The sequence below is a fragment of the Littorina saxatilis genome, linkage group LG11, assembly GCF_037325665.1.
Source record: "Littorina saxatilis isolate snail1 linkage group LG11, US_GU_Lsax_2.0, whole genome shotgun sequence".
NCBI lineage: Eukaryota > Metazoa > Mollusca > Gastropoda > Littorinimorpha > Littorinidae > Littorina > Littorina saxatilis.
Genome location: NC_090255.1, coordinates 35,424,945 through 35,452,271, shown reverse-complemented (window position 1 = coordinate 35,452,271; position 27,327 = coordinate 35,424,945). Strand labels below are relative to the sequence as shown.

The 27,327-nt window shown below is 41.4% G+C and overlaps 1 protein-coding gene across 1 annotated transcript; it reads right to left on the bottom strand.

Annotated features, from left to right (window-relative positions):
• Window positions 1-1,910: 1,910 nt before the first annotated feature.
• Window positions 1,911-26,798, bottom strand: LOC138980337 (uncharacterized). Its single transcript, XM_070353203.1, has 21 exons — window positions 26,701-26,798; window positions 24,901-24,961; window positions 22,823-22,904; window positions 19,711-19,857; window positions 19,050-19,324; window positions 18,274-18,384; window positions 17,852-17,993; window positions 17,202-17,344; window positions 16,443-16,612; window positions 14,520-14,651; window positions 13,956-14,120; window positions 13,231-13,318; window positions 12,129-12,314; window positions 10,625-10,764; window positions 9,138-9,356; window positions 8,510-8,762; window positions 5,490-5,653; window positions 4,976-5,171; window positions 4,238-4,420; window positions 2,965-3,075; window positions 1,911-2,442 (listed from the first exon to the last, which is right to left on the bottom strand). The coding sequence occupies exons 2-21, from the start codon at window positions 24,943-24,945 to the stop codon at window positions 2,347-2,349; spliced, it is 3,048 nt and encodes a 1,015-aa protein (XP_070209304.1). The 5' UTR covers window positions 24,946-24,961; window positions 26,701-26,798; the 3' UTR covers window positions 1,911-2,346.
• Between the last annotated feature and the right edge of the window lie 529 nt (window positions 26,799-27,327).

Here is a 27,327-nt window from a genome sequence, read left to right as displayed (position 1 = left end):
GACTGTAGAAATAATCTCAACATAAACATTAATTTAGTCAGCCCAGCTGTACTGAAACATATAAATTGCACAATTTTGTAGCCCAGAAACCCCACTAACTTAACCCTTACACTGGCGCAATTCTGTAACACATGTTACATAGCCACTGGTGAATTAACAGAGAGAAAAATAAAGAAAAACGGTCATATAGGTTTTCGCATCCATGGGAGGTAATCGGAACTGACCAAACAGACTGAGCCAGTAGCGCAACATATGTCGTGACAACCAGGTGACAGTATACGTAAAGTAGCGCCACATATGCCGCGACAACCAGCCTAAGGGTTAATATGATGGAAACAAATTTCCAGAATGAGATTCACTTGACGCATCCTTAACATACTAACAGGTACAGTTCATTTTGCTTGCCTGAGTTTTGTTCCTTTCAACTGACTATTTAGAAGTTAGGTATCCAATGAAAGGTACCAAAGCAATTTTTGCTTAACATCAACAAGTCCACAAACATGGAAATATTGCAAGAACATTTCAAAATCAGTTTGCCTGTTGACAACTGTTAATAAAGAATTTATTCTGAGGATGGCATTGGACCTGACTGCAAAAAAATAAAGTAACTTTGCCAATAGCAGACTTATGTTAAAAATTATTGCAGCGATCAGAAAATAGTAAAATAAATACTGTACGATGTAGTTTTACAAGTATAATGTTTAAATTTAACAAGAATGAAGACACGTTCAAGGTTGAACATTATTAAAAAGGAAGCAACTTGAAAGAATGACAGCAATGCAATAAAATTACACATAAGAAAAAAGAAACACACCATAAAATCAGCGATAATGACACTTGAGTACAACGTACTACGATAAAAGCTGCTGATTTTGATTGCAAATACAGAAAAGTTGGACGGAATGTGTAAAAAATATGTTCTTCCTGCTTTTGCTTCAACAGAAACATTTTGATTCTCAATGAGGCTTGACTGTATACTTCAATCTGATTCCTTATTCTCTTAAAGCATAAATTCATGAAAAAATGATTGTATAAATAACAAAAAAGTTAATAATACAAAAAAAAGTAGATTGTCCTTGTTCTATTGAAATGCTGGTATGTATTTACACAAAACAATAACAATGGCAAAAAACAAGCAAACAAAACATAACATTTTGCAGTGCTAAAAACTTAATATGTGTTCATAAATTCTGAAAAAAGTCAGCATATTATTAAAGATTCACAATAAATATCACAGATAAGTATAGGCTGCCATAAGACATGGCACTGTAGTGCATGATCGCATTTTTGTTTTGTTTATATAAATACATTCTGCCTACAATTATAATGAGTAGATTGTACTTTCCAAAGTTAATTCTGATATAAAAAAAATATATATATATAAAAAAAGAAAGAAATCACATATCACATATCACATATAGTTCAATTGTACAATGTTGGAAAAGATATGTTTCATTAATCGGTAGGTTAGTGACATCACACACACACATCTGTTGTCAAAGATCTGTGCCCCACTAAGGCCTAAATTCAGCCCAAGCTTGTTTGTTGGTCTAGTTTGATGGTTCTTTGGCCTGGCTGTCTCTGTGTTTCTCTCTTTGATTGTTTTCTTGTCTGTTTCTATGTCTGTTTCGTGTGTGTGTGTGTGTGTGCGTGTGTGTGTGTGTGCGTGTGTGTGTGTGTGTGTGTGTGTGTGTGTGTGAGTGTGTGTGTGTGTGTGTGTGTGTGTGTGTGTGCGTGAGTGAGTGTGTGTATGTGTGTGTGTGTGTGTGCGTGAGTGTGTGTGTGTGTATGTGTGTGTGCGGATGTGTGTGTGTGTGTGTGAGTGTGTGTGTGTGTGTGTGTGTGTGTGTGTGTGAGTGTGTGTGTGTGTGTGAGTGTGTGTGTGTGTGTGTGTGTGTGTGTGTGAGTGTGTGTGTGTGTGTGTGTGTGTGTGTGTGTGTGAGTGTGTGTGTGTGTGTGTGTGTGTGTGTGAGTGTGTGTGTGTGTGTGTGTGTGTGTGTGTGTGTGTGAGTGTGTGTGTGTGTGTGTGTGTGTGTGTGTGTGTGTGTGTGTGTGTGCGTGAGTGTGTGTGTGTGTGTATGTACGTGTGTGAGTGCATGCGTGCATGTGTGCGTGTGCACTTCATTTTCTGTCCATCAATCCTTTTTTTGGGTGTATTTTTTGTGTGGTTGTAACCCAGAGCGGTTTCTGGACTTGATCTGAACCTAACTCGGAGCTGAAAAGATAAGGAAATATCTGAACAACTTGAATTCTTCTCACTGCTGCCCCCTTCCTCCTACTCCACAATACCCTTCTCATATGCGCAGAGCTGTGTTTTCAATCATGGTCATCTGGAAACCAGATTCTTTACACCTCTTTTTTCGGGATGGATCCAGAGCTGCTAGAGACAGGCGATGTTCTGCCAGAGTCCCCCATCTTGTCTCCCTTGCTGCGGTAACTAACCTGAAATGTCAAATAAGGACAAGTTTCAATGGCATTCAAACGGTTACTGATGTTAAAAAAAGGTTACGGTAGTTATTGGTTTTCAAACGAAATTCACATTAATTAAATTAATTTTGAAGTAAAAGGTGTTTTATTCAGTGAGAAAGAATGGTGTCAGTGAACATTTAGACCATGTAAGTTCACTAAAAACAAAACTACGAAAAATAACTCTTATCTCACAAATAGGATCAGTCTGTGTGTGAATTTGTAAAAGTCCACAAGTAAAGATCCTAATGTCTCTCCGTTTGGTTTAAATTTTGCTGTTGAAAATTTGTGTGTGAATATGTGTAATCAAAATACAGTATTTCATCTTGTCAACAGACAGTTAACTGCGTCAAAATAGACACTGTAATAGAAATATCTTCCTTCTCCTATCATCATCATCATCATCATCATCATCATGGTCATCCTGATCATTATCCTCCTCCACCACGAGGCACATCATCATCATCATCTTCATCATCATCATCATCTCCAGCCTACCTTGTTGAGGTGAGAGGCAGATGCCGACAACTTGTGCAGGTCACGTGACCCTTTCTCCAAGGCCTTCTTGATGTCCTTGTCCATGCCGGGGATGGAGATGTCTCCAAACACCTGAAGTCAAACCACACTAACATAAGAAACAACAACAACACCACCACCAAAAGAAACCTCCAACACCGCTCATCATTTAACAACCAAAGACAGCATCAAATGTTACGTACAAATGCTTTGCTTTCCCCTCTCTAGGAACACCCAAAAGGTAATTATTTCCCTATTATGGGAAGAAGTTTTGAATTTGACCCAATCAGTGTTTGTTTTATTTTGCAAGATCATTCCACTCTGCCCCTCCCCTTATCACTAAGTTCATTAGTATATATGAAGTCTTATATCGCGCGCGTATCTCCAGACTCGGACTCAAGGCGCAGGGATCTATTTATGCCGTGTGAGATGGAATTTTTTTTAACACAATACGTCACGCATTCACATCGACCAGCAGATCGCAGCCATTTCGGCGCATATCCTACTTTTCACGGCCTATTATTCCAAGTCACACGGGTATTTAGGTGGACAGTTTTTATCTATGCATATACAATTTTGCCAGGAAAGACCCTTTTGTCAATCGTGCACACTCCAATGTAGTGTACACGAAACAGACCGTTTTGAGCGATTACTCAGCATTGTAAGACGGACATACATTTGCTTTTCCTCTTACTTATTGTGATTGTTACTATGTTAACTCCATCATGACACCGCCACAAACAACACCTAAGTCAACCCAAACACAGACATATGTAAAACAATAACCAACATTAAAGATGCAAGATTTTGTCCATTGTACAAAACCACATACAATTGATAAATTTATAAAACGCCAATGAAGAAGGACGCTCAGCTGTAGAGAGAAAGAAAGAAAGAAGAGAAAAGGAAGAGAAAAAAAAAAAAAAAAAAAGAGAAAAAAAAAATAGAAAGAAAAAAAAAAAATTAGGGTTTCATTCTTTTCATTTATTTTTCAGCTTGAAGCGGACTGCATGCAACTGAGGCAAAAAAAAAAAAAAAAAAAAAAAAAAAAAAAAGACGGACATACTGGATCCTCACTCACCAACCTCTGTCCCCCCTTTCTCACCCACAATCTTTCCAACTACTCCCTGTAGTAAACTCATAAAACTTATTTCCATGCCTCAAAAACTTCAAGCCATTGTATTAAACATTCTGAAAAAAACCACCCAGAAACTGTTCGTTTACAATGCCAAAGTACCAAACAAATCTCACTCACCTCTACCACTGCGCCATCAGGGAGCCGCAGGAAGTGTCGGTGAAGGTCGCGCAGGCCATCAAGGTGAAGGCTGTGGATGGAGACGTGGGTGGTGACCTCTTTGCGCAGTCGCTCCTTAACCTCCTGCCGCTCCTCCTCTGTCACATGACCACCGTGGGCCGTGTCCCAGACATCTTCGTCCAGCTGGAAAGTCAAAGTAACATAAATAAGATTAGGCAAAAAATGTTTTTAAATGATTTTTTCCGATGACAAGGACAAACAGAATTAGAGTTGGTAGGTCTGTTACTGTTTTTATTTGTATATGGCAGTTAATAATGGGTTTTTTATTTACACGGGCGCATGTGGCTTTTTATTGGCAAGAAGTCATGCAAGCTGTGCCCCCTAGACATTGGCGAAGAGTACATTTTCCTTATAAAGTCTAAAAGTTTTGTCATTTAAAAATAAAATGTTATGAAGGGTAAAAAAAAAAGTTGCAGGGTCGAGAGGAAAAAATAGGATCGGTCGGGGAATCGGCAACACTGAATTTTTTTCAATTCCATTCCTGACAAACAAATCAGAAAAAGATGACGTCCCAACAAGCATAGGCCTCAGAGAGTGAAGTGGTATCTCAGACTCGTTAGCAAATTTTGGAGTGACATCAAATGACTGGTTTGGACTACCTCATTTTAAAGACCCGATTTTCTCAGATTTTTTTATATGGGGGGGTTCTACTATATGTAATAAAGAACAGACTCTCACCTCTTCCTCCTCCCAGACGTAATCATAAACGGCCACTTTGCGCCTCTCCCCCTCCTCCCCCCTCCACTGCTCGGCGTGACGACACACGTGGTTCAGCTCCTGGTTGGACATCTCAAGGTCGTAGGGCAAGAAGAAATGAACCTCTTCCCCGTGCAGTCGCCAGAACACGTCCAGCATGCGTCCATTGTTGTGCAGTCTGAAGAAACAAGAGCAGAGAAAGATAGTGTGATGCACAAGCCACAGAATCAAAGAAACTCAGAAAAGAGGGCAGTCAAAACACGTTTATTTGATACATAGTAGACAATGTTCTGAAATAACTTTGTCAAGGTTTTTATGCATTGTAAAAGAGAGTACCCCTGCTTCTTTTGGGGACAAATAAATGCACACAAGCTCCTTGTCCGCGAGTTTAAGACACACCCATGCATTCACTCTTCCATAACCGATACAAACCAGACAAAATAATTTTCAAAAATGGTCTATTGACAGCAAGGTATCTTTGTGAACATGACGTTACCTGAGGAAGTACATGTATAGGATGGAGGAGGCAATGAAAGCGGTACAGGTGTAGAGGAACAGGGGGATGAAAACCCCCGCCAGACCCGAGCCCTGAGAGCGGTAGAAGTGCCAGTACAGCTTGGCAAAGTCTCCTATCGGGTCCACCGCTGTGTCATGGTAGCGCTGAAAATACGAGATGAAGAAATAGTCAACATTCTCAGTGAAAGAAAATCTTGTACTGGTCCATGATACAATTATAAACTTAATTGTTGTGTGGTGTAAAATTCCATATTATGATGCAGCAAAAACGTCTTACGGCTTATTACAAATTATCGATGTCGAGTTAATGCTGTTGGCAAGTGTGGCTCTGGAAATTCCTACAGATGCAGACGCCCACCCACTCAGTGCTAAATCCAGAAAATGTCACTGCAGGCAGGTTTCATGGTATTAGGCCATTTTGATAGTCTCAGATTTGCTTAGTCTTTTAAATCCATATCTGTGAGAATCTGCTGTATTTGTTGTATTAACATGCAAACTAGTTGTTGTTTAAATACTTTTTTGAAAATAAAAGTTGAATTTTTTTATAATGTGTTTATTTATGTGCGTGTGAATGGTGGCGATCGTCAAAATACGGACGGATGAATTTACTTTTGCCACAGCATCACTAAACAAAGAACTAAATTCCAACACACACATGCACAAGTATCAATGCTGTTGTGGTTGAGAGTGCCAGAACACATTGAAATGATTGTTTTTCAACAACAATCGATATCCATAACACAAATTCTAACTTATACTAGCTCCGCAAAAAAAATGTATGGGGATTCGGATCTGTCCGTCCGCATAGCGATATCAAGAGCATCGAAACTAATTGTGATTTCACAGGACAAAAACACAAGTTTACCTAATTTTGTATACTGTAAATACAAGTTTGTGCACCCTTGAAGTGAGTTATAATGTTGCCGAGGTCAATTTGCCCTTGATCGAGGCACGGTGACCCGAGTTTCAAAGTTGCGATCCTGTCCGTCTAAACAATGTAACGATCGCCACATTTTTCTTTTCATTCAAAAACTAACCGTTTGGGGAGGAAGTGACCTCACGTTGTTTTACGTTGACGCTCGCGCTCGACAGAAAAAGACCGCAACAGTTTTTCAGTTAAAAAAATCGCAAAGTAATTACATTTTCTGAGGTTTTCTAGTGTCCGTCTAGTAACAATCGCCACTCTAACGATCGCCACTGAGTGTTGAAGTCACATTTAACTCCATTTTCGACTGTTTTAAGAAACTATTTTGACGCTCAATCGTCACGTTTCAGTGTCGAAACACGTACTGTGCATTTGCAATCAGCCGGTGTGTCCAAACTGAAATGCGAGTGATGCCTCGATTTGTGGCGATCGCTCACGTGGTTGACGGACAGAAATACCTTCTTAGGGGGTAGGGGAACAGTTACTCCTCCATACAATAATGGTGTTTACAAATGATTGCAAACTTGTCTCTTTATAAACTGTTCAGACATGTCTTCTCTTCAATAATTTTCAGTTTTGCTCGGTTTGTTAATCAGGAGCACCCTGCAGTAAATGTTTCATCTGTGACAATGCTCGAAATGTTGACGTAATTCCAATGCCCATATCCTTCTCTTGTTACCTCATCTAGCCAAAACCATTGAAGATAGAAAGACATTTATTGAACAAACTAGATGCACAACACCAGTCTTAACACGTTTTGGTCTTACATGTATATGAAAATATTGATGGCCAAGGAATGGTTTGAAAAAAAAGACGGTTTTTCCCTTCAAAACGGTCTAGGTCTGCCGGAAGTCGTATTTTTTCAAACCATTCATTTGAGAATCAATATTTTGATATACATACAAGAACAAAACTTGTTAAGAATGATGTGGGGCATATTTTTTGTTCAATAAATGTCTTTCTATCTTCAACGGTTTTGGCTATATGAGCTATATGCATGCATAGGATGACCGTATTGCTTTTTTTGCGTTTTCAGGGTATGCCGCTTTGCGCCTGGTTTTTAGATATAAATAAGGACCAGGACTATAAAAAAAATTACTGTTTTTAGTTGTAACAAACTCACTTTGTTGGAAAAACATGTTCTTTGAATTGTGTGCCAACATTTATTTTGTAGAATTTGAGTGTGTAAATAGTAAATTGCTGAACACAATACTGTGAAACCTGCCTGCAATGAGATCCTACCTACCTTCCGCTGTGTGTACAAGCACCCATCAAACATTCAGTATGACAAAACACTCCTAAACTCAAGTATCATTTCTCTTCAACACCCACCAATTAGCATACACACATTTTCCCACACTCCCCCCTTCCTCCAACCTACCTTTCCTCCAACCTACCTTTCCTCCAACTTACCTTTCCTCCAACCTACCTTCCCTCCAACCTACCTTTCCTCCAACCTACCTTTCCTCCAACCTACCTTTCCTCCAACCTACCTTTCCTCCAACCTACCTTTCCTCCAACCTACCTTTCCTCCAACTTACCTTTCCTCCAACCTACCTTTCCTCCAACCTACCTTTCCTCCAACCTACCTTTCCTCCAACTTACCTTTCCTCCAACCTACCTTTCCTCCAACCTACCTTTCCTCCAACCTACCTTTCCTCCAACCTACCTTTCCTCCAACCTACCTTTCCTCCAACCTACCTTTCCTCCAACCTACCTTTCCTCCAACTTACCTTTCCTCCAACCTACCTTTCCTCCAACCTACCTTTCCTCCAACCTACCTTTCCTCCAACCTACCTTTCCCCCAACCTACCTTTCCTCCAACCTACCTTTCCTCCAACCTACCTTTCCCCCAACCTACCTTTCCCCCCTATCTCTTATCATCCAGTGGCACCTGCAATGTAAAGCCCCTCTTATGAAAGGACACCTCCCACGCAAGGACACTTTCATGTGTCCCTTTGGTTATTATCATTACCTGCCATGACAGGCCACCTGCCATGTAGGGACACTTTTGACTCTTCCTAAGGGTCTCCGTTCATTGCCGGTGCCGCTGTACAAAAAAAAATCCCCCTTACCTGCAAAGCACAGTCCATGAGGAGGGTCAAGAGGGGGTCAAAGAAGGCCATGATGCCGTACGCCATGACGAACTTGGAGGCGAGGTCCGGCAGCAGACCGCAGACCTTGGGACAGATCCAAGCGAAGATCACCAGCAGGGACAGGAACAGGATGTTCATGATGGGTCCCAGGATGACCACCGCTATCTCCTCGCGCGTCTCCAGCAGCGTCGGCTGATAGTTCAGCTCCACCGTGTGTGGTAGGAAGTTGAACCTGTGAAGATAGAGATTAATTATGTATTGAATATTTATCGTATTTTCGAGACTATATTCACCACTTGCAGCATCAAATGCATCGTCACGTCATATTTTTCAACAAACGGACGTAATTGCTTCTCTTTTTTCCCCTGAAAGTGATTGGAAATCTGTTGCTGTCTCTGCGGTAAGATAAATCGGAAAGGCTAAAATATGTTTCCTATGCGGTTTAGCATGTGTGAATTTTATGCGAGGACATTTCACTGAGGATTTACTGGGGGGGGGGGGGGGGGGGGGAGGGGGGGGAGGGGAGGGGTGGTTGCATTGTATTGCGGTGGCCTTCTTCAACAACGCCTGTGAAACCGCCTGTCTGTTAGCACCTGTACACACTCACTTGTTGATGGGGATGTGGATGGCGCTGAGGAAAAGCCACTGGCCCACGTAGTGCAGGTACATACGGAGCCAGAACACGATCAGCAGCATCAGCATCATGCCCCAGAATTCCCTGCTGCGCCACTGCGACAGGCCCACCTCCGCCAGAAACTGCCGAGCCATGTAGTTCAGCTTCTCCCGCCCTTTCTGCGCCAGTCGACCTTTGCCTGAGAACGGAGGCCTGTGATAGAGAAGGCAGAAGGTTTCATCAGTGGGTGACGAGGAACGGATTTAAGACTTTCTGGGTTATTCTCCAGAGCTGCGTACCAGCGGAAACCATGTTACGATGTTGACATTTCTTTACTTTACTGTGACATTTTAATCATGCAAATTGATTTCATTAATAAGAACTGGTTCCATATATATTCTTGGCCTGCAGATACAAAAATAGAAATGCTTGCACATTTTGGTTGTCTACGTTCAGTAAATTACAAGGGTTTTAAAATACGTCAACTTCGTAACATGGAAACGACGGGCGCGGTGGCGCGGTGGTAAGACGTCGGCCTCCTAATCGGGAGGTCGTGAGTTCGAATCCCGGTCGCTGCCGCCTGGTGGGTTAAGAGTGGAGATTTTTCCGATCTCCCAGGTCAACTTATGTGCAGACCTGCTAGTGACTTAACCCCCTTCGTGTGTACACGCAAGCACAAGACCAAGTGCGCACGGAAAAGATCCTGTAATCCATGTCAGAGTTCGGTGGGTTATAGAAACACGAAAATACCCAGCATGCTTCCTCCGAAAGCGGCGTATGGCTGCCTAAATGGCGGGGTAAAAACGGTCATACACGTAAATTTCCACTCGTGCAAAAACACGAGTGTACGAGGGAGTTTCAGCCCACGAACGCAGAAGAAGAAGAAGAAGTAACATGGAAACCAAAGGTTGTGACATGGAATGATGTACTTATTGCTGTTACTACAGACATATTTATCAGCTTGCCGATGGAAAGTCTTATCATGCGTGATGTTAACCCCTGTTTAAGAGTGCCATAACATAAACTTGCACATGCGTGGAAAAAATACACATCTAGTATACTTGGGGCATTGTGCTTGGCTAGTGTTGAAAACTGAACCAAGCCAGAACCTTTCTGTCTCTCGACTTCGTCAAACCTTTTTTTTAACCATTGGTTGATATTTTCACTTTTGCCGATTTACGTGAAATTGAGGAGATGTACCGTGCCTGAATACAGTGAAACGCCCCTTTTAAGACCCTTAATATAAGACTTCTTTCTTTTTAAAACCATGATTTTTCAGGTTTTCTGTTCCTAACCTCTGTAATTTTACCCCCATTTTAAGACTCCCTCCTTTTTAAGACCTGATTTTTTCAGAATTTAGGAGGTCTTAAAAGGGGGGTTCCACTGTACTTAACAATTTGTGGTCGCTTAACTAACACTCATATTTTTTTTCATAATTTTTATTTGTACTCTTTAATCTTTATCTAAGTGTCTAAACTCACTGGACACTGAAGGAGTGTTGTTCCAGCTCCTCCAGATGGGTCAGCTTGCGGTGTTTCTTCTCCGGCGCCAGCAGGCTGGTACGTGGCAGCATGGTGAACATCCGCTTGTAGTAGGCGTCCGCTGGGTTGTTCAGGTATTTCTGTTCGAACACAGAAAAACACAATGTTAGCACAAAAGTCAAAGGATTTTAAGAATCAAAAATAATAAAAATCCTGTTGAACTGTAGTACCCATCCATTTGGTTGTTCAGGTATTTCTGTGCAAACAAAGTAATTACAGAATGTTGGCATAAAAGGCGAAGGATTTTAAGAATTTAAAAAAAATAAAATTCCTGTTGAACTGTAGAACGCATCCACTTCGTTGTTCAGGTATTTCTGTTAAAACACAGTAAAACAGAATGTAAGCATTAAAGGCAAGGGATTTTGAGAAATGTAAAAAAAAAAATTCCTGTTGAACTCCAGCATGACAAACTTGAAATTAAACATGCAGGGCAGTTTATTTTTTTCTTTACAAAAAAAACCCCAGTGAGTTAATGTTTTATTGGAGTTTGTTGAGGAAAATATTGTCTAATTCTCCTTATTCTTCAAAAGATTCAAAGTCGATAGCTGTACTTCTTCTTCTTCTTCTTCTTCTGCGTTCGTGGGCTGAAACTACCACGTACACTCGTGTTTTTTGCACGAGTGGAATTTTACGTGTATGACCGTTTTTTACCCCGCCATTTAGGCAGCCATACGCCGTTTTCGGAGGAAGCATGCTGGGTATTTTCGTGTTTCTATAACCCACCGAACTCTGACATGGATTACAGGATCTTTTTCGTGCGCACTTGGTCTTGTGCTTGCGTGTACACACGGGGGTGTTCGGACACCGAGGAGAGTCTGCACACAAAGTTGACTCTGAGAAATAAATCTCTCGCCGAACGTGGGGACGAACTCACGCTGACAGCGGCCAACTGGATACAAATCCAGCGCGCTACCGACTGAGCTACATCCCTGCCCCTGATAGCTGTACAAAATCTTACTTTCTCAAGGTGTCATCTCCTGTTTGATGAAGACTTCATTCATTTATTCGCTTCTCTTTTTCTTCCTCGTTAATGGGCTGAAACTCACACAGTTTTTACCTCGCCATTCAGACAGGGGGATATTGGGGAATATACTGTTTAGGTGTTTTTATTAGAGAAGATCAGATTGGATAAAAATGTATAAATTTGCACAATTAGCAACAGGCTATCAAGTCAACAATTTCACAAGAGAGGAAAAACGCCGAAAAACCCCAAAACAAACAGCATACACTGCACAAACTCTTTGAAATCTTTTTGGCTTTGTGCTGCTTTTGTTTTTGCTTTCCTGTGTATTCGTTGTCCCAAAGAAGCCTCCATAGGCGAAAATTCGACTTTGTCTTTGTCTGTGCTGTCTTCGTGTTGGTGAGTACCGATTTTTTTAGTTTTTCAACTTTGTTTTCACCCACTGTCATCTTGTTGTTTAGATCTTTGAAATGTGAGCCCTACCTTGTAGAACATGCCGTCCATCCCAGGCACAGGCTTGAAGTCTCGCTCCTTGCGCATGGCGTAAATGTCCTGAGGGTCGACGTGGGTTTCCTCCTCTTCCTCGTCCGAACTCTCGTCAAATTTCAGTTTGCGTTTGTCGCGGTTGATCACTCTTGACAAGATGGTTGTCCCTGCAAACTTGCCCCTCTGCACAAGACAAAAATACACCACATGAATGCATATGACATACGCAAAGATCGACTTGCCCCTCTGTTCAAGACAAAAATACACCACATGAATGCATATGACATACGCAAAGATCGACTTGCCCCTCTGTTCAAGACAAAAATACACCACATGAATGCATATGACATACGCAAAGATCGACTTGCCCCTCTGTACAAGACAAAAATACACCACATGAATGCATATGACATACGCAAAGATCGACTTGCCCCTCTGTACAAGACAAAAATACACCACATGAATGCATATGACATATGCAAAGATCGACTTGCCCCTCTGTACAAGACAAAAATACACCACATGAATGCATATGACATACGCAAAGATCGACTTGCCCCTCTGTTCAAGACAAAAATACACCACATGAATGCATATGACATACGCAAAGATCGACTTGCCCCTCTGTACAAGACAAAAATACACCACATGAATGCATATGACATATGCAAAGATCGACTTGCCCCTCTGTTCAAGACAAAAAATAAACACATAAATACATATGACATTCGCAACGATTGACAAAGTCCCAATTAACTGGTACTATGTGCATGATCAAGAGTGGCAAAGGTTTGCAAATAAACGCATTTGGTGAAAAATCATATTAATCTTATATTTAACAATGTCTATGGCAATATTTGAACAAATGTGAAAACGTGCATGCAAGCTCCCTTCATCAGGTTATTCCTGATAAAGAGTCTGGCATTCTATTTGATAGCTAGCTGAATCTAATCTTTACCATAACAAGAACACGATCACCATGCAGCTTGCATCAGCATGGTTGCTCGGTACAAGAGATTTTTAACTCTCATCTACGACAGCAGGCCTATAAACTTCTCTACACAAAACACCTGAAACGACAAGGAACAACGTTGATTACCTTGCTGTCGATAGACTTGGCGGATCTGGTTGAGCGGTGACTGACGTGACCACTGTCCCCAGCGCTGGTCAAGCTAACCTGAGACAACCTGTAACAGTATAAAATATTGCATGAATACATTCAACCTACGTTATCCTTCTGACATCTACTATCATCTCATCCAAACCTGACCAAAGCTGCAAGTCCAGAGTTCACAATACTAGACCGCTGCAAGAATAATGTACATTAAAAAAAAGTTTATTTAGAAAGCAGAAACACAATGGCCAATAGAGAGTGTCTGCTGTGCCAGTGTGGATAACGTTTTATGACCCATATTCACAGAGTATCGCGCATATTCCGTGGGTACAGTTCTAAGCGCAGGGATTTATTTATTTATTTATTTTAATTTTTTATTTTATGCAATTTATATTGCGCACATATTCAAGGCGCAGGGATTTATTTATGCCGTGTGAGATGGATTTTTTTTACACAATACATCACGCATTCACATCGGCCAGCAGATCGCAGCCATTTCGGCGCATGTCCTACTTTTCACAGCCTATTATTCCAAGTCACACGGGTATTTTGGTGGACATTTTTATCTATGCCTATACAATTTTGCCAGGAAATACCCTTTTGTCAATCGTGGGATCTTTAACGTGCACACCCCGATGTAGTGTACACGAAGGGACCTCGGTTTTTCGTCTCATCCGAAACACACACACACACACACAAACAAAACTCACGCTTGACTCAGGCCAGGCTCAGAGCTGAGGTCAGACGCTGACCCAGGGACAGGATCCTCTCCGTCTCTGTTGTCCTCCCAACCCGTCTTCACACGGTCAGGGTGGCCGGTCAGTCCTGACGTGAACTGCAGCTCCACTTCATACTCCTTCTGGGCTGCGTAGTATCTGCAACAACAAAATAAGATTGTTGATGTTTCCAGGCACAACGGTGACCTTCTTTCATCGCCTAATGGTAGTTTTTTTAAGCTCCAGCTTTAGCTATAATCAATTATTAAGTCTACACTGCAATTAACTGTGTGACTTCAAACTGCTTTTCTACCATCCTTCCAACAGTTTTTTTTTAAACAAGCTCTCTGACGGGATAATACATCTAGCTATTTGTGCTCACTGGCTTTTTCTATGGACTGCGTGTGAACATCTCCCATTCTAAAACATTAAAACACACAAACACACGTGCTACTAGTACTACACAACAGAGATGGTCGGTGGATGGGGGGTGGGAGGCGAAGCTGCACAATAACACACACACGTATGCACACACACACACACACAACCAATTGTTACCTTGGCAGTTTGACCACCTCAAAGTAGAGGTTGCACAACCAGTGGTCAAGATCAGACGCCATCAGCTCCTCAAGCTTCTCGTGCTTGTCGATGTTGGTGTCCATGGGACCACGCAGCATTGGGACCTTGTACCTGTAGCGTGGACAAAAATTGTATTTAGCATCTTTAGGCCAAGACATTTTTTTCAATGTTTCTGATTCCCTGACAGACCCTAGCTTTTCCTCGCGACAGTAGACCTTTTTTGACTCTTCAAAATAATTTTTTTTAAAAACAATAATGCGAAAACTCAATTTTGCAGACTTTACAAGAAAAGCTATTCTTCTCGAACATCCAGGGAACACAGCTTGCACAATTTCCGACCAAAAAAAGCCACATGCGCCTGTGTGAATACAAAAAGTAACCGACCTACCGACCCCAATTTGTAGGCCTTGTCATCAGAAACAACCATTTTATTTTTTTGGCCTCAACCTGTAAACATTCTACAGACCAATACATCTTTACATAATCTGCACATAATATCAGAGGGCCCGATCGAGAGATGAGGTTTAGCATGCTCACTTAGGTTCTGCTGACAAACCCCAAGTCTCTCCTATCAACTTGACCAAACTCTGGCTACATCAAGACTCAAGACTCAAAGATTTTAACCCTTTCGCTGCCAATCAAAACTTACTTATGTGCATTCCTGATTGCCAGGGAATTTTGGAGTTCGGGGTGTAATAATTCACAAAAAATTCTAGCTCCAAACTGGCAGTAGGTAGGTAAGTAAAACCTATGTTATTTTTAAAGGAAATTGAACCAAGGGGGGCGCGGGAGATGGAACTTGCTGTATGTTATGTAATGTATATATTGTGTGTGATACGTGGAAATGTGATACTATTTATCTGCATGTGTGATACAGGGACAAATGTGATATCTGTAGGCCTAGGCCTATACTAGTGATTACTGTGTGTGATACATGAAATGTGATATGAATGCTGTTTTTATATGTTATACTCTTACTTTCTGCCTATGTCTTAATCCCAAGCGCAAGACAAATTCTTCTATGTGAAAATTGAAGCCAATAAAATTTGAGTTGAGTTGAGTTGAGTTGAGTTGAGTTTTTAGTGTCTAAACATGGAAATAATAATTAGTTTGGCTTATAATGATGTTCAAATATGAACTTTTGAAAAATCGGTCCGGCGCATCTTCCGGTGCCTGTGGATCAAACACAGGTGGCTGTTTTGCTTGCTTGAAGAAAGGATCATAATCACTGTCATCTACCTGTTTCCAACAAATCGTCCGAAAGAAGATCTCCCCCTTCCCCTGTCAGTATCCATAATCATTTGCACCGCCTGTAGCGTCAGTCCGTCTTTGTTTTTCCCTACTAGGGCCCGGTCGACTGTCACCGTTAGCCATTTTGACGAGTCGAGCTTTCTCTCCCCTTCCCTGCCGCCAAGGCCGAAAATAGCCTGAGATGACAGGTTTACCCGTCAGTCACGTAGGCGCTGCGGCTGCACAGGCACATGACGGATATACCCGTCATAAGGCAGTCAAGGGGTTAATGTCCTTATAAAAACAAGGAAAATTGCCTCGCAGTGTCAGGTGGTTTAAAACATAAATAACATCTCAATCACTAACAGTTTAAAATTCCACTAAAAAGATCCATAACATTCTTTGCAATCACGCATGGATACCGACAACCACATTTACACACGCACAAGCATGCAGGCTTGTCCGCACACACACTCAAGCTTTCAATAAACCTTCGGCCATTCTACAGACCAATAGTTATTTACATAGTCCACACATAATCAATGGGCCTGAGAGATGACGTTTTGCACGCTCACTTAGGTTCTGCTGACAAGCCCCAAGTCTCTCCAATCAACTTGACCAAACTCAAGCTGTCGATAACCTGCACACTTGCCACCAAGATTTTTCACTCACTTTCCCTCCACGATGTCAAACTGGCCGTCACAGATGGGGAAGACGCCCCAGGCCACCACGCGGTCAGTACTGACCACTGAACCTCGCAGCAGGAAGAGTTCAAAGGCCAACACCATGCCTGGACGTAACGATGCCTGGGCTGGTAGCACTGTGAACACACTCTGGTCCATCTGCAGTTGGAAAGGAGAACAATTGTGACGGAGAACATCAAGATCATAATATAAAATGTGCATAACTCATAGTTAGGCAGTTTTGCAGCAGATCGGGAGTCCATTCCATCACTCTCAATCTCATCTATTACATGTGAAACGGGGACGCAGAAGTCACATGAAAAACTAGCATAATTCTTCTGCCTTAGAGTAGAGTTGCCTAACTGCCTTGACTTGGGCCAAAAAAGAAAAACTTAATATTTCCAATAACCCGACCGACCCTATTTTTTTGTGTCGTGATCCTCACTTTTGCTTTGACCCTTAATTTTTTTGTTTTTTTCAAAATGAAACAAATCAAACTTATAACCAAAATTTACAAGGTAAGTTACTCTTCTCCGACATCAAAGGGACACAGCTTGCACAATTTCCAGCCAATAACAAAAGCCATATGTGCCTGTGTTAACAAAACAAAAACTTCAATCAAATAAAAAAATAAAAATTTAAAGAAAGCAATTGACCTAGCAACCCTAGTTTACTTGGCCTTGTCACCGAGAAGCAAACTTTTTTTTTTTGGGGGGGGGGGGGGGGGGGGCCTTATTCCCACACACACCTTTAGCTCGACGTTGTGAAAGTTGCCCTCATGGAAGAGCGGCAGGGTTGCCCCTCCCCACTGCTGTCCCTTCAGCTTGGACCAGCGCATCACATGACCTCCCAGTCGGTTGTACAGGGAAGCGATCAGAACATAGCGTCCACCTAAACATAAAACAAAACAAAAAAGAAACTGTTATTAAACGTGTTCTTCTTCGTCGTTCATTGGCTGAAACTCCAACGGTTTTTATGTGTATGACCGTTTTTACCCTGCCATTTAGGCAGCCATATGCTTTCGGGGGATACATGCTTGGTATTTTCATGCTTCTATAACCCACCAAACTCTTGACAGTTGGATTACAGGATCTTTTCCGCGCTCACTTGGTCTTGTGACTAGCAGCTAGGTCTGAGCTAGACGACCTGGGAGATCGGAAAAATCAAGAAACTGAAAAAAACCACGTAGGTGCCCAAGTGATGAAAAAGAAAGAGACTTAATGATCCTAAATGCAGGTCAATGCCTTTGAGAAATTGAAAAGTTGAAGTATATGAACTTTCGTAGCATTCAAGAATAAATGCGATCAACACTACTTATAGGACATAGGAATGAAGGAAAAGAAACATGAGGATATAATTACAAAGCATAACAGAAAAAAAGAAGAAAAAAAGTCTGACCTGGCACTTTGTCCTTGATTCCTCGCAGACATTTCAGTTTGACCTGGATGGGCTGGGGAGTCTTGTCCCAATCCACCTTCCACCTCCGACCTCGTGACCCTCCGTACTGACCTTCAGAGGTCATCAGGTCACCGTAAAAGGTCTGCAACATTAAAGCAGCTTTTACGGCATACTTCAGAGATTCAATTATGCTAAATGCCTCTAAAAAGGACGTAACAACAGGGGAAAAAAAAGCTTTCACATGATACATTTTTTAAGTTTGCATTTGAGCTTTTTCTAAACATGGCGAGAGATGTTTCAATCCTTACATTTATCTTACATAAAATCCATAACTTATCTTGTCGTCATACAAAGTCTAAGATTTCGTTTTTGTTTTTAAATTCGTAAACAGAGTTGTGTAACAAAGGGCAAAGGTTACTGACCTTGACCTCTCCCTTTCTGTCTTCAAGGGCAGCAGTGAGCTGACTCTCTGCCTTGCGAAATCCTCGATGCAGCCTTTCCATCAGGAGTTTCTCTCGCTGTTTCAGCAACTCCTGGAACAAAGATAAGATGATTTAGTTTCACGACAGAAAAAGTTAAGATTAAAAATGAGCATACATAATAACCACGAGCATACATAATAACCAACAGCTCAAACAAGTACAAGATTCATGTCATTTCAAAGCACAACAGCTATTTCATCTTATTCCTTGTCGGTTCCTGATTCCAAAAACATATAGATATGATATGTTTGGATTAAAAACACGCTCAGAAAGTTAAAACGAAGAGAGGTACAGAAAAGCGTGCTATGAAGCACAGCGCAACCGCTACCGCGCCAAACAGGCTCATGACTTTCACTGCCTTTTGCACTAGCAGCGGACTACGTTCAGTTTCATTCTGTGAGTTCCATAGCTTGACTAAAAATAGTAATTTTGCCTTACGCGACTTGTTTAAGTCTGTTTTCAGTACGAATCACAAGTAACTCAACACTTGTACTTGACATGCATGTGTGTGCACAAGTGCGTGGTTGCCTGTGTGAGCAAGTGTGTATGTCTGTTTCCGAGAGCATGATTGCTTAGAAAGTCTTGGATGTTTTTTGTGTAATTCTGAACTGTTAGTAAATAAGATGTATTTTTTGTTTTAAAGCGCCTGACACTGCGAGGCAATTTTCCTTGTTTTTATTATATAAGGACAGTAAAAACTTTGAGTCTTGACCCACCTCTCGTTCAGCGATCTCCTTGCGTCGCTGCCGCACGTACAGCGCCACTCTCTGTTTCACCTCCTCCTCCCGCTGCAATAGGAGTTGCTCGCGCTGCCGCTTAGTAACGGCTTCCTGCTCGAGGTACGTGATGTGCTCATCTCGCAGACGTCGTTCCTCCTCCTGGACCTCTTCCAGGGAGATGCTCCCGAGCATGACCACATCCTCTTGAACGTCACGTTCAAACTCTGACAGGTAGGCGGCAAGTTCTTCTTGTTCCATCTCCAGCCGAAGCTCTGTGGTTATAAAGGATATTACACCGTTGTTGTTGATGGATGAAAGTCACTTGTTCATTCCAATGCTTGTTATTCTCTCAGGAGCCAGGAGACAGGTTCCAAATCTCACACTTACTCTATTACACATATTGTATGCATTAAGAGTGCTTACTTCCCTTTGCTTATCAGAGCTGTTGTTGTTAATGTTGTTTATGATTCTATTGATATTCTTATGAAACTTATACGTACACCCTAGAGGCTTGGTCTTTTTTTTAAATTTTTATAAAAAAACTCAATTAGTGTGTTAATCATACTATTCAATTATGACAAACATCCTTTTATCATTACAGAACTTTGGAATGTTACGCTTTGCCAAACAACAAATCAATACATGAAAAGCTACACACCAGAGATCCTCTCATAGTTGGGGACATGTTCAGGCCTTGCGAAGAGTGATGGTGGCTGGCGACGAGTTTCAAGGTCAGTGTCACCTTCCTCCAGTGTCTGCAGAAGGTTCTGAAGGTCTGGGAGGTCTTCCTCTCTTTTGGGAGGCTCTGTTACATAGCACACATTCATAAATGACCCTGTGATAAATGACCCTGTGATAAATGACCCTGTGATAAATGACCCCTGTCCACTATTACAACTGTTTTTGGATGAAAGGTCAGACGCTTCATAAATTATGAACGCTACGAGTTAGGGATTTAAGAAGAAAAAAACATCTAGATCTATGGATGAAGAAAGAAACATAGATCTATGGATGAAGAAAGAAACATAGATCTATGGATGAAGAAAGAAACATAGATCTATGGATGAAGAAAGAAACATAGATCTATGGATGAAGAAAGAAACATAGATCTATGGATGAAGAAAGAAACATAGATCTATGGATGAAGAAAGAAACATAGATCTATGGATGAAGAAAGAAACATAGATCTATGGATGAAGAAAGAAACATAGATCTATGGATGAAGAAAGAAACATAGATCTATGGATGAAGAAAGAAACATAGATCTATGGATGAAGAAAGAAACATAGATCTATGGATGAAGAAAGAAACATAGATCTATGGATGAAGAAAGAAACATCTAGATCTATGGATGCAGAAAGAAACAAAACAGAAAGGAAGAGAGAGAGAATGAAAGAAAAAATATACAACTTCACGCTGAAACATTTGGTGCCATGTTACACATGATTAAAGAAAAGACTGAAGTATTTTGCTAATTCAAAAAATAACTTTTTATTTTAAATACTTTATCAAACTCAAAGCAAATATGTTCTGAAAAAAGAAAGGCTAAAATGATGTTATACGGCCGGTCATCACAAAGACACAGTAATCTTCCTGCACTGGCAAACTTAATCGGCCTTAAATCTTTGCGATCTTTCTCACATTATACCAGAGTGAAGACTGAGATTAAAAGCAACTCACTTACGCATACAGTCATAGATCAGTTCTACTTTTCCATCCATTTTAACCTTAAGTTCTTAGACCTGTTTTGGGGCGGGAATGTAGCTCAGTCGGTAGCGCGCTGGATTTGTATCCAGTTGGCCGCTGTCAGCGTGAGTTCGTCCCCACGTTCGGCGAGAGATTTATTTCTCAGAGTCAACTTTGTGTGCAAACTCTCCTCGGTGTCCGAACACCCCCGTGTGTACACGCAAGCACAAGACCAAGTCCGCACGAAAAAGATCCTGTAATCCATGTCAGAGTTCGGTGGGTTATAGAAACACGAAAATACCCAGCATGCTTCCTCCGAAAACGGCGTAGGGCTGCCTAAATGGCGGAGTAAAAAACGGTCATACACGTAAAATTCCACTCGTGCAAAAAACACGAGTGTACGTGGGAGTTTCAGCCCACGAACAAAGAAGAAGAAGAAGAAGACCTGTTTTAACAAACCTTTTCTTTTTGTTTTGATTTGACTAATGATCAAAGTCTGAGATAATCCGCAAAGCAGATCCTGACAGCTAGACTTTTGTAAAAGACAAGACGGCTTATAGTTTTTGCAAGTAAAGCAATGTCAAAGACAAGACGGCTTATAGTTTTTGCAAGTAAAGCAATGTCAAAGACAAGGCGGCTTATAGTTTTTGCAAGTAAAGCAATGTCAAAGACAAGGCGGCTTATAGTTTTTGCAAGTAAAGCAATGTCAAAGACAAGACGGCTTATAGTTTTTGCAAGTAAAGCAATGTCAAAGACAAGGCGGCTTATAGTTTTTGCAAGTAAAGCAATGTCAAAGACAAGACGGCTTATAGTTTTTGCAAGTAAAGCAATGTCAAAGACAAGGCGGCTTATAGTTTTTGCAAGTAAAGCAATGTCAAAGACAAGACGGCTTATAGTTTTTTGCAAGTAAAGCAATGTCACAGAGCAATTCTAGCTGGAGCGTGCAGCAAAACAACCTTCTTCTTCGTTCATGGGCTGACACTCCCATGTTCACACATGTTTTTAGCACGAGTGGATTTTTACGTGTATGGCCGTTTTTACCCCGCCATTCAGGCAGCATACGCCGATTTCGGGGGAGGCATGCTGGGTATTTTCGTGTTTCTATAACCCACCGAACTCTGACATGGATTACAGGATCTTTTCCGTGCGCACTTGGCCTTGTGCTTGCGTGTACACACGAAGGGGGTAAAGTCACTAGTAGGTCTGCACATAAGTTGACCTGGGAGATCGGAAAAATCTCCACTCTTAACCCACCAGGCGGCAGCGACCGGGATTCGAACTCACGACCTCCCGATTAGGAGGCCGACGTCTTACCACCACGCCACTGCACCCGTCCAGCAAAACAACCAAAACACATTGCACATAAACACTGCAATCATGTTGCTTGTTCATCAACAACTCTATTAATATAAACCAATGGTATGTACAACATTCAACGTTTACCAAGCTTGTGCAAAATCATTGCACATGCAGCTCTAGACATCTTCATACTCATACTCATACTCATAACATTTTATTGATCGAACAAAGGAAATTAAATTGGTCATCAGCACATATAGGTCATTAATTAATAATTATAAAAGAGTAAGAGAAGAAAATTCATAAAACCCATGATAAAAAACTACAATACCCTTTTTTCTTGCACACATGACACACCGACACACCAACACACATGCATACATACCCACATACATACCCACATACATACCTACATACATACATACATACATACATACATACATTCCATGTTAAAGTGTAGTTAAGAACATCACAGTAATTATATCATTGTTTGGATTAACAGATAAGTTTTTATGTAAATGATGATAACAACAATCCATAATTAACGCTATTGCACTACCAAAGAAGAGACCAACCAAACATATAAAACCAATAACAGTAATCATCATCAGTTATCATGAATAAACATAAATGGTGACGCGGTTTTGCGTCTGAAGGCTATTTTCGGCCTTGGCGACAGGGCAGGGGAGAGAAATCTCGACTCGTCAAAATGGCTTTCCACCCTTGCTACCCAAGCTACCTCACCATGCTTGCCTATTACAAATGTAGGACTGCACTGAACTCACCCCAGGTAAAATCCTCCTCCATGGGTATTTCCACCCCATATTTTCTGGCTTCCTCCGCATCAATGAAGACTGCTTCTGACGTCTGCAAATAGAAATACAAAAACACCTGAATAGATTCATCAATGCCTCAAAAAGCTCTGCCTGACATGTCCATACAGACTTAAATTGAAGAACTGACAGTGACATCAGTGACTGTTGGTTTTCAAGTTTAAAGTAATATTAATTATTAACCACTTGACTGCCTTAGGACGGGTATACCCGTCATGCGCTTGTGCAGCCGCAGCGCCTTAAGACGGGTTTACCCGTCTTCGTTCCGGGATTTTCCAGAAATGCTATGTCACTGCTGACACAAAAATAGCAGCCAATGGCTTGGTAGGATACCTCATTCTCATGAATAAACATAAATAGTGACGCGGTTTTGCGTCTGAAGGCTATTTTCGGCCTTGGCGACAGGGTAGGGGAGAGAAATCTCGACTCGTCAAAATGGCTGACGGTGACAGTCGACCGGGCCCTAGTAGGGAAAAACAAAGCCGGACTGACGCTACAGGCGGTGCAAATGATTATGGATACTGACAGGGGAAGGGGGAGATCTTCTTTCGGACGATTCGTTGGAACAGTGATGTTCCTAGGACTGGAGGGCAACAGGACAAAATGTCCTGAATCAAAAAACTAATAGGACATCATGTCCTGACTACAAAAAAAACAATAGGACATTCAGATCAAGCGAACCAATCATGGCACCTAACCTTTTTAGATGACTCAGAATATATATGAATAAAGGCAAATAAAAAGTGAACAGTTCCAAATTTATTTTATTATTTTAAATGCAAGTGTTCAGTAGGGTTACTTTCACACACACAGACTCATGCTTCAGAATGTCATAAGTGATCTTTCACACACACACACACACACACACACACACACACACACACACACACACACACACGCACACACACACACACACACACAGCTTCAGAATTAATGTCATAAGTGACAAGTGATCTTTCACACACTTCACTCTTCAGAATGTCACACGTGATCATTTTCAGTGAGCTTGAACAGCTTTCTATCCTTCTTTAACTTCCATGGCGGGGTAAAAACGGTCTGCAACTTGACTGTCCGTGTCGTCCTTTTTTTAACAAAGCCACTAAAAAGTGTCTGCCCTTTTCCCACGCAAACCTTTTTCTTCGGCGGCATCTTTGCAGAAATGTGGCGGCGGAAGTGTGTCGCTGTCAAAAGTAGCGAGAGTTGTGGCTCTTGTAATATTGTTCGGTCGAGAGTTGCGTCCCTTGTGTTATTGTTCGACCGAGAGTGAAAATTGAAGTTCAAGTAGGCCCCGATTCGAACTCGTTTTAACGGGGTTTGATACTTCAGTTTGTACAGATTCTTCTTGCAGTGACCGCTCTAGACGTAATACTATCGGACAATGACCGCTGACTTCGCGATCGGATCGGACATTTGACGGGACAGAGGTGTTTGCAATCGGTCATTTTACAACCTAAATCGGTCTATGACCGATGACCGACGCCTCGGAACATCACTGTTGGAAACAGGTAGATGATAGTGATTATAATCCTTTCTTCAAGCAAGCAAAACAGCCACCTGTGTTTGATCCACAGGCACCGGAAGATGCGCCGGACTGATTTTTCAAAAGTTCATATTTAAACATCATTATAAGCTAAACTAATTATTATTTCCATGATTAGACACTAAAAACAGATTCTTGGTTCAATTTCCCTTAAAAATAACATAGGTTTTACTTACCTAACTACTGCCAGTTTGGAGCTAGAATTTTTTGTGAATTATTACACCCTGAACTCCAATATTCCCTGGCAGTCAGGAATGCACATACGCAAGTTTTGATTGGCAGCGAAAGGGTCAATAAGAATTTTTTCTCTCATCTTATTCTCCAGAAACTAGCTGGTAATATTATTAATTGACAAACCTGCATGTATAATTGCATTGTTTTAAAGTATAAAAAAACCCATAAACACCAACAAACTAAAAAATTTAAAAAAAAAACCACCACACTGGATTTAATTTTAAACACAAAGCTGTTTAAGTCTTCAATTACTTACTGATGTGTGCACAGTCACACTTGTTGACTCTTTAGTTTCTTCCATGTTGGAAGTCGTCCTCCTAGAGATGAAAGAGCACCATTATATTTATAACATTAAACTAATGTGGTCATTAAATACATCACACAAGTACAAAACTCACTATACATCATCACATGTTAGGTAAAAAAGCATTGGAAAAAAATTCACCCATACATACCAACAACACTTCAGTGAATTCAGGGCCGGACCCAGGGGGGGGTTCCAGGGGTTCCGGAACCCCACCCCTGGAATAAGCATGTACCTTGCTTTGAGTGGTTTTTTTTTTTACTAGTGTTAGCACCAAAACAATGCTGCTCTTAACCCTCAAAACAAGGCCCAGAATGCACCAGATTGCACAGATTTTAACCGTTTTTCAAACATTTTCCGGGGGAGCATGCCCCCGGACCCCCCTAGTTCGCGCGCCTGCAGCTTCGCCACTTCGCTGATTTGCCCCCCCCCCCCCCCCCAAAAGGAGGAACCCCCCCCTTACAACTCATTTGGTCTGGCCACAGGCGAAGGTGTCGTCCACTGGACTACTACTATCACAGAAAGACTACAAGGTACGTCACTCACCTTCGAGTCTTCTGTGTTCTTGGAGTCGCTTCCTGGGGAAAAATATTGTTCAAGACGGCTTGCCTCTTCCTACAGTCTGTGTAAGGTCAAATAAATACAGTTGAATGATTGTTTGAACTATATGCACCTTTAGTTTTCAGCTTCCGTTCGCTGCAGGTTGTTTTTAACCATCATTTGGACGAATCTTCGTTTGCGAGCCGCTAATATCCACACCTCGTCTAATTATGCATCCGCACCGAATATGCATACCAGCGCTCATTGGTTAATAAGAGGATATTCGATGATTATTTTCATTGGTCGACTGAAACGTTTTCCTCATTTTGAATGAAGTGGCAAACGGTTCTTCACTGATACCGAAAGTGAAAACTCCCGTGGGTAGCTTCCCTTTGCCGCACAATATTTACATATGTTTTAGACCAATGAGCGCTGGTATGCATATTCGGTGCGGATGCATAATTAGACGAGGTGTGGATATTAGCGGCTCGCAAACGAAGATTCGTCCAAATGATGGTTAAAAACAACCTGCAGCGAACGGAAGCTGAAAACTAAAGGTGCATATAGTTCAAACAATCATTCAACTGTATTTATTTGACCTTACACAGACTGTAGGAAGAGGCAAGCCGTCTTGAACAATATTTTTCCCCAGGAAGCGACTCCAAGAACACAGAAGACTCGAAGGTGAGTGACGTACCTTGTAGTCTTTCTGTGATAGTAGTAGTCCAGTGGACGACACCTTCGCCTGTGGTCCGGCCCTGTGAATGAATGAATCAATCAAAAAGCAAATCCGAAGGACCGGGGACAGTCGTTTGACATGATAACCCAACCATGGAACAAAAACAATTAATACTTCTTGTCAACAATGTTGATCAACCTAATGCTATTACTGCTATAATTGTCACCCCCCAAAAGATCACTTTGTAAATCATTGGCAGCAGTTATCAGCTAACACAAATCGGGCCTTCCATATGAAAATGCACAAGATTTGTTTTGTTTCGACGAGAATAAATAAAGAAGATAAAAGATGGCGGGAAGCCCTGGCACTATGCCATTGCCAACGACTCGAACGAGCCAAGTGCTACCCCATACCCGGAAAACGCATGATTTCTTTCACACGATTCTCGCTATTTTTCGGCTCTCTTTGAAAGGCAACAAAATATGAATGAATAAGGTTCCAAATATCCGAGTGATCAAAAGCACACCATTTACCTATTTCAATCCGAAAATAAAATGAAGTTACGCTTTTGCGTACTGTTGTTCTCAAGCGAAGGAAGCCATTTTCAAACGTCACTCTAGTGACGGTGACGTCAAGGGCAGGGAGATAACTGTTGATGACTTATTGACCCTCGATAACTCTCGCCTGGGGGAGGGAGGGGAGGGGTGTGCGGGGTATGGGACTGTAGTACATGTAGAAGAGCCAGTGTATCTGTTGTGTTTGATATCTCTCCGTGATCATCATTCTTTTACCATTTCGTGTACAGATTCTGATGCCCCAATTATTATTAAAAAAAAAAATTCTTTTCTTGCTAGTGATGTCCATGCTCAATGCGGGGACAAATAGCGATATCGTACAATCAAATTAATTACTTGAAATTATTATCAAGCAGTTTGACTGAGTCCATCGGCACCATGGAATTGCCATTTAAGGTTGATATCTTCATGACTGATCAAGTAATTATTGATTTGTTGATCAAATTTCGGCTTGAAATTGCCACTTAATTTTGAAAACACTGAATGGCTTACATTTTGTCTTGGTAGTTGTCACAATTACAAGTTGTTTTGTTTCTATCAATGAAAGAAAACAGTTTTATCATTATCTCACGTACACAAATAAAT

Excerpts from the sequence above, each read along its gene's own strand:
- LOC138980337 (XM_070353203.1), bottom strand. The coding sequence starts at position 24,945 with ATGGAAGAAACTAAAGAGTCAACAAGTGTGACTGTGCACACATCA. Across the intron at positions 19,325-19,710 it reads CAACTATGAGAGGATCTCTG|AGCTTCGGCTGGAGATGGAA; the intron begins GTGTGTAGCTTT and ends TTATAACCACAG. Across the intron at positions 9,357-10,624 it reads CAACACTCCTTCAGTGTCCA|GCCTCCGTTCTCAGGCAAAG; the intron begins GTGAGTTTAGAC and ends TCTCTATCACAG.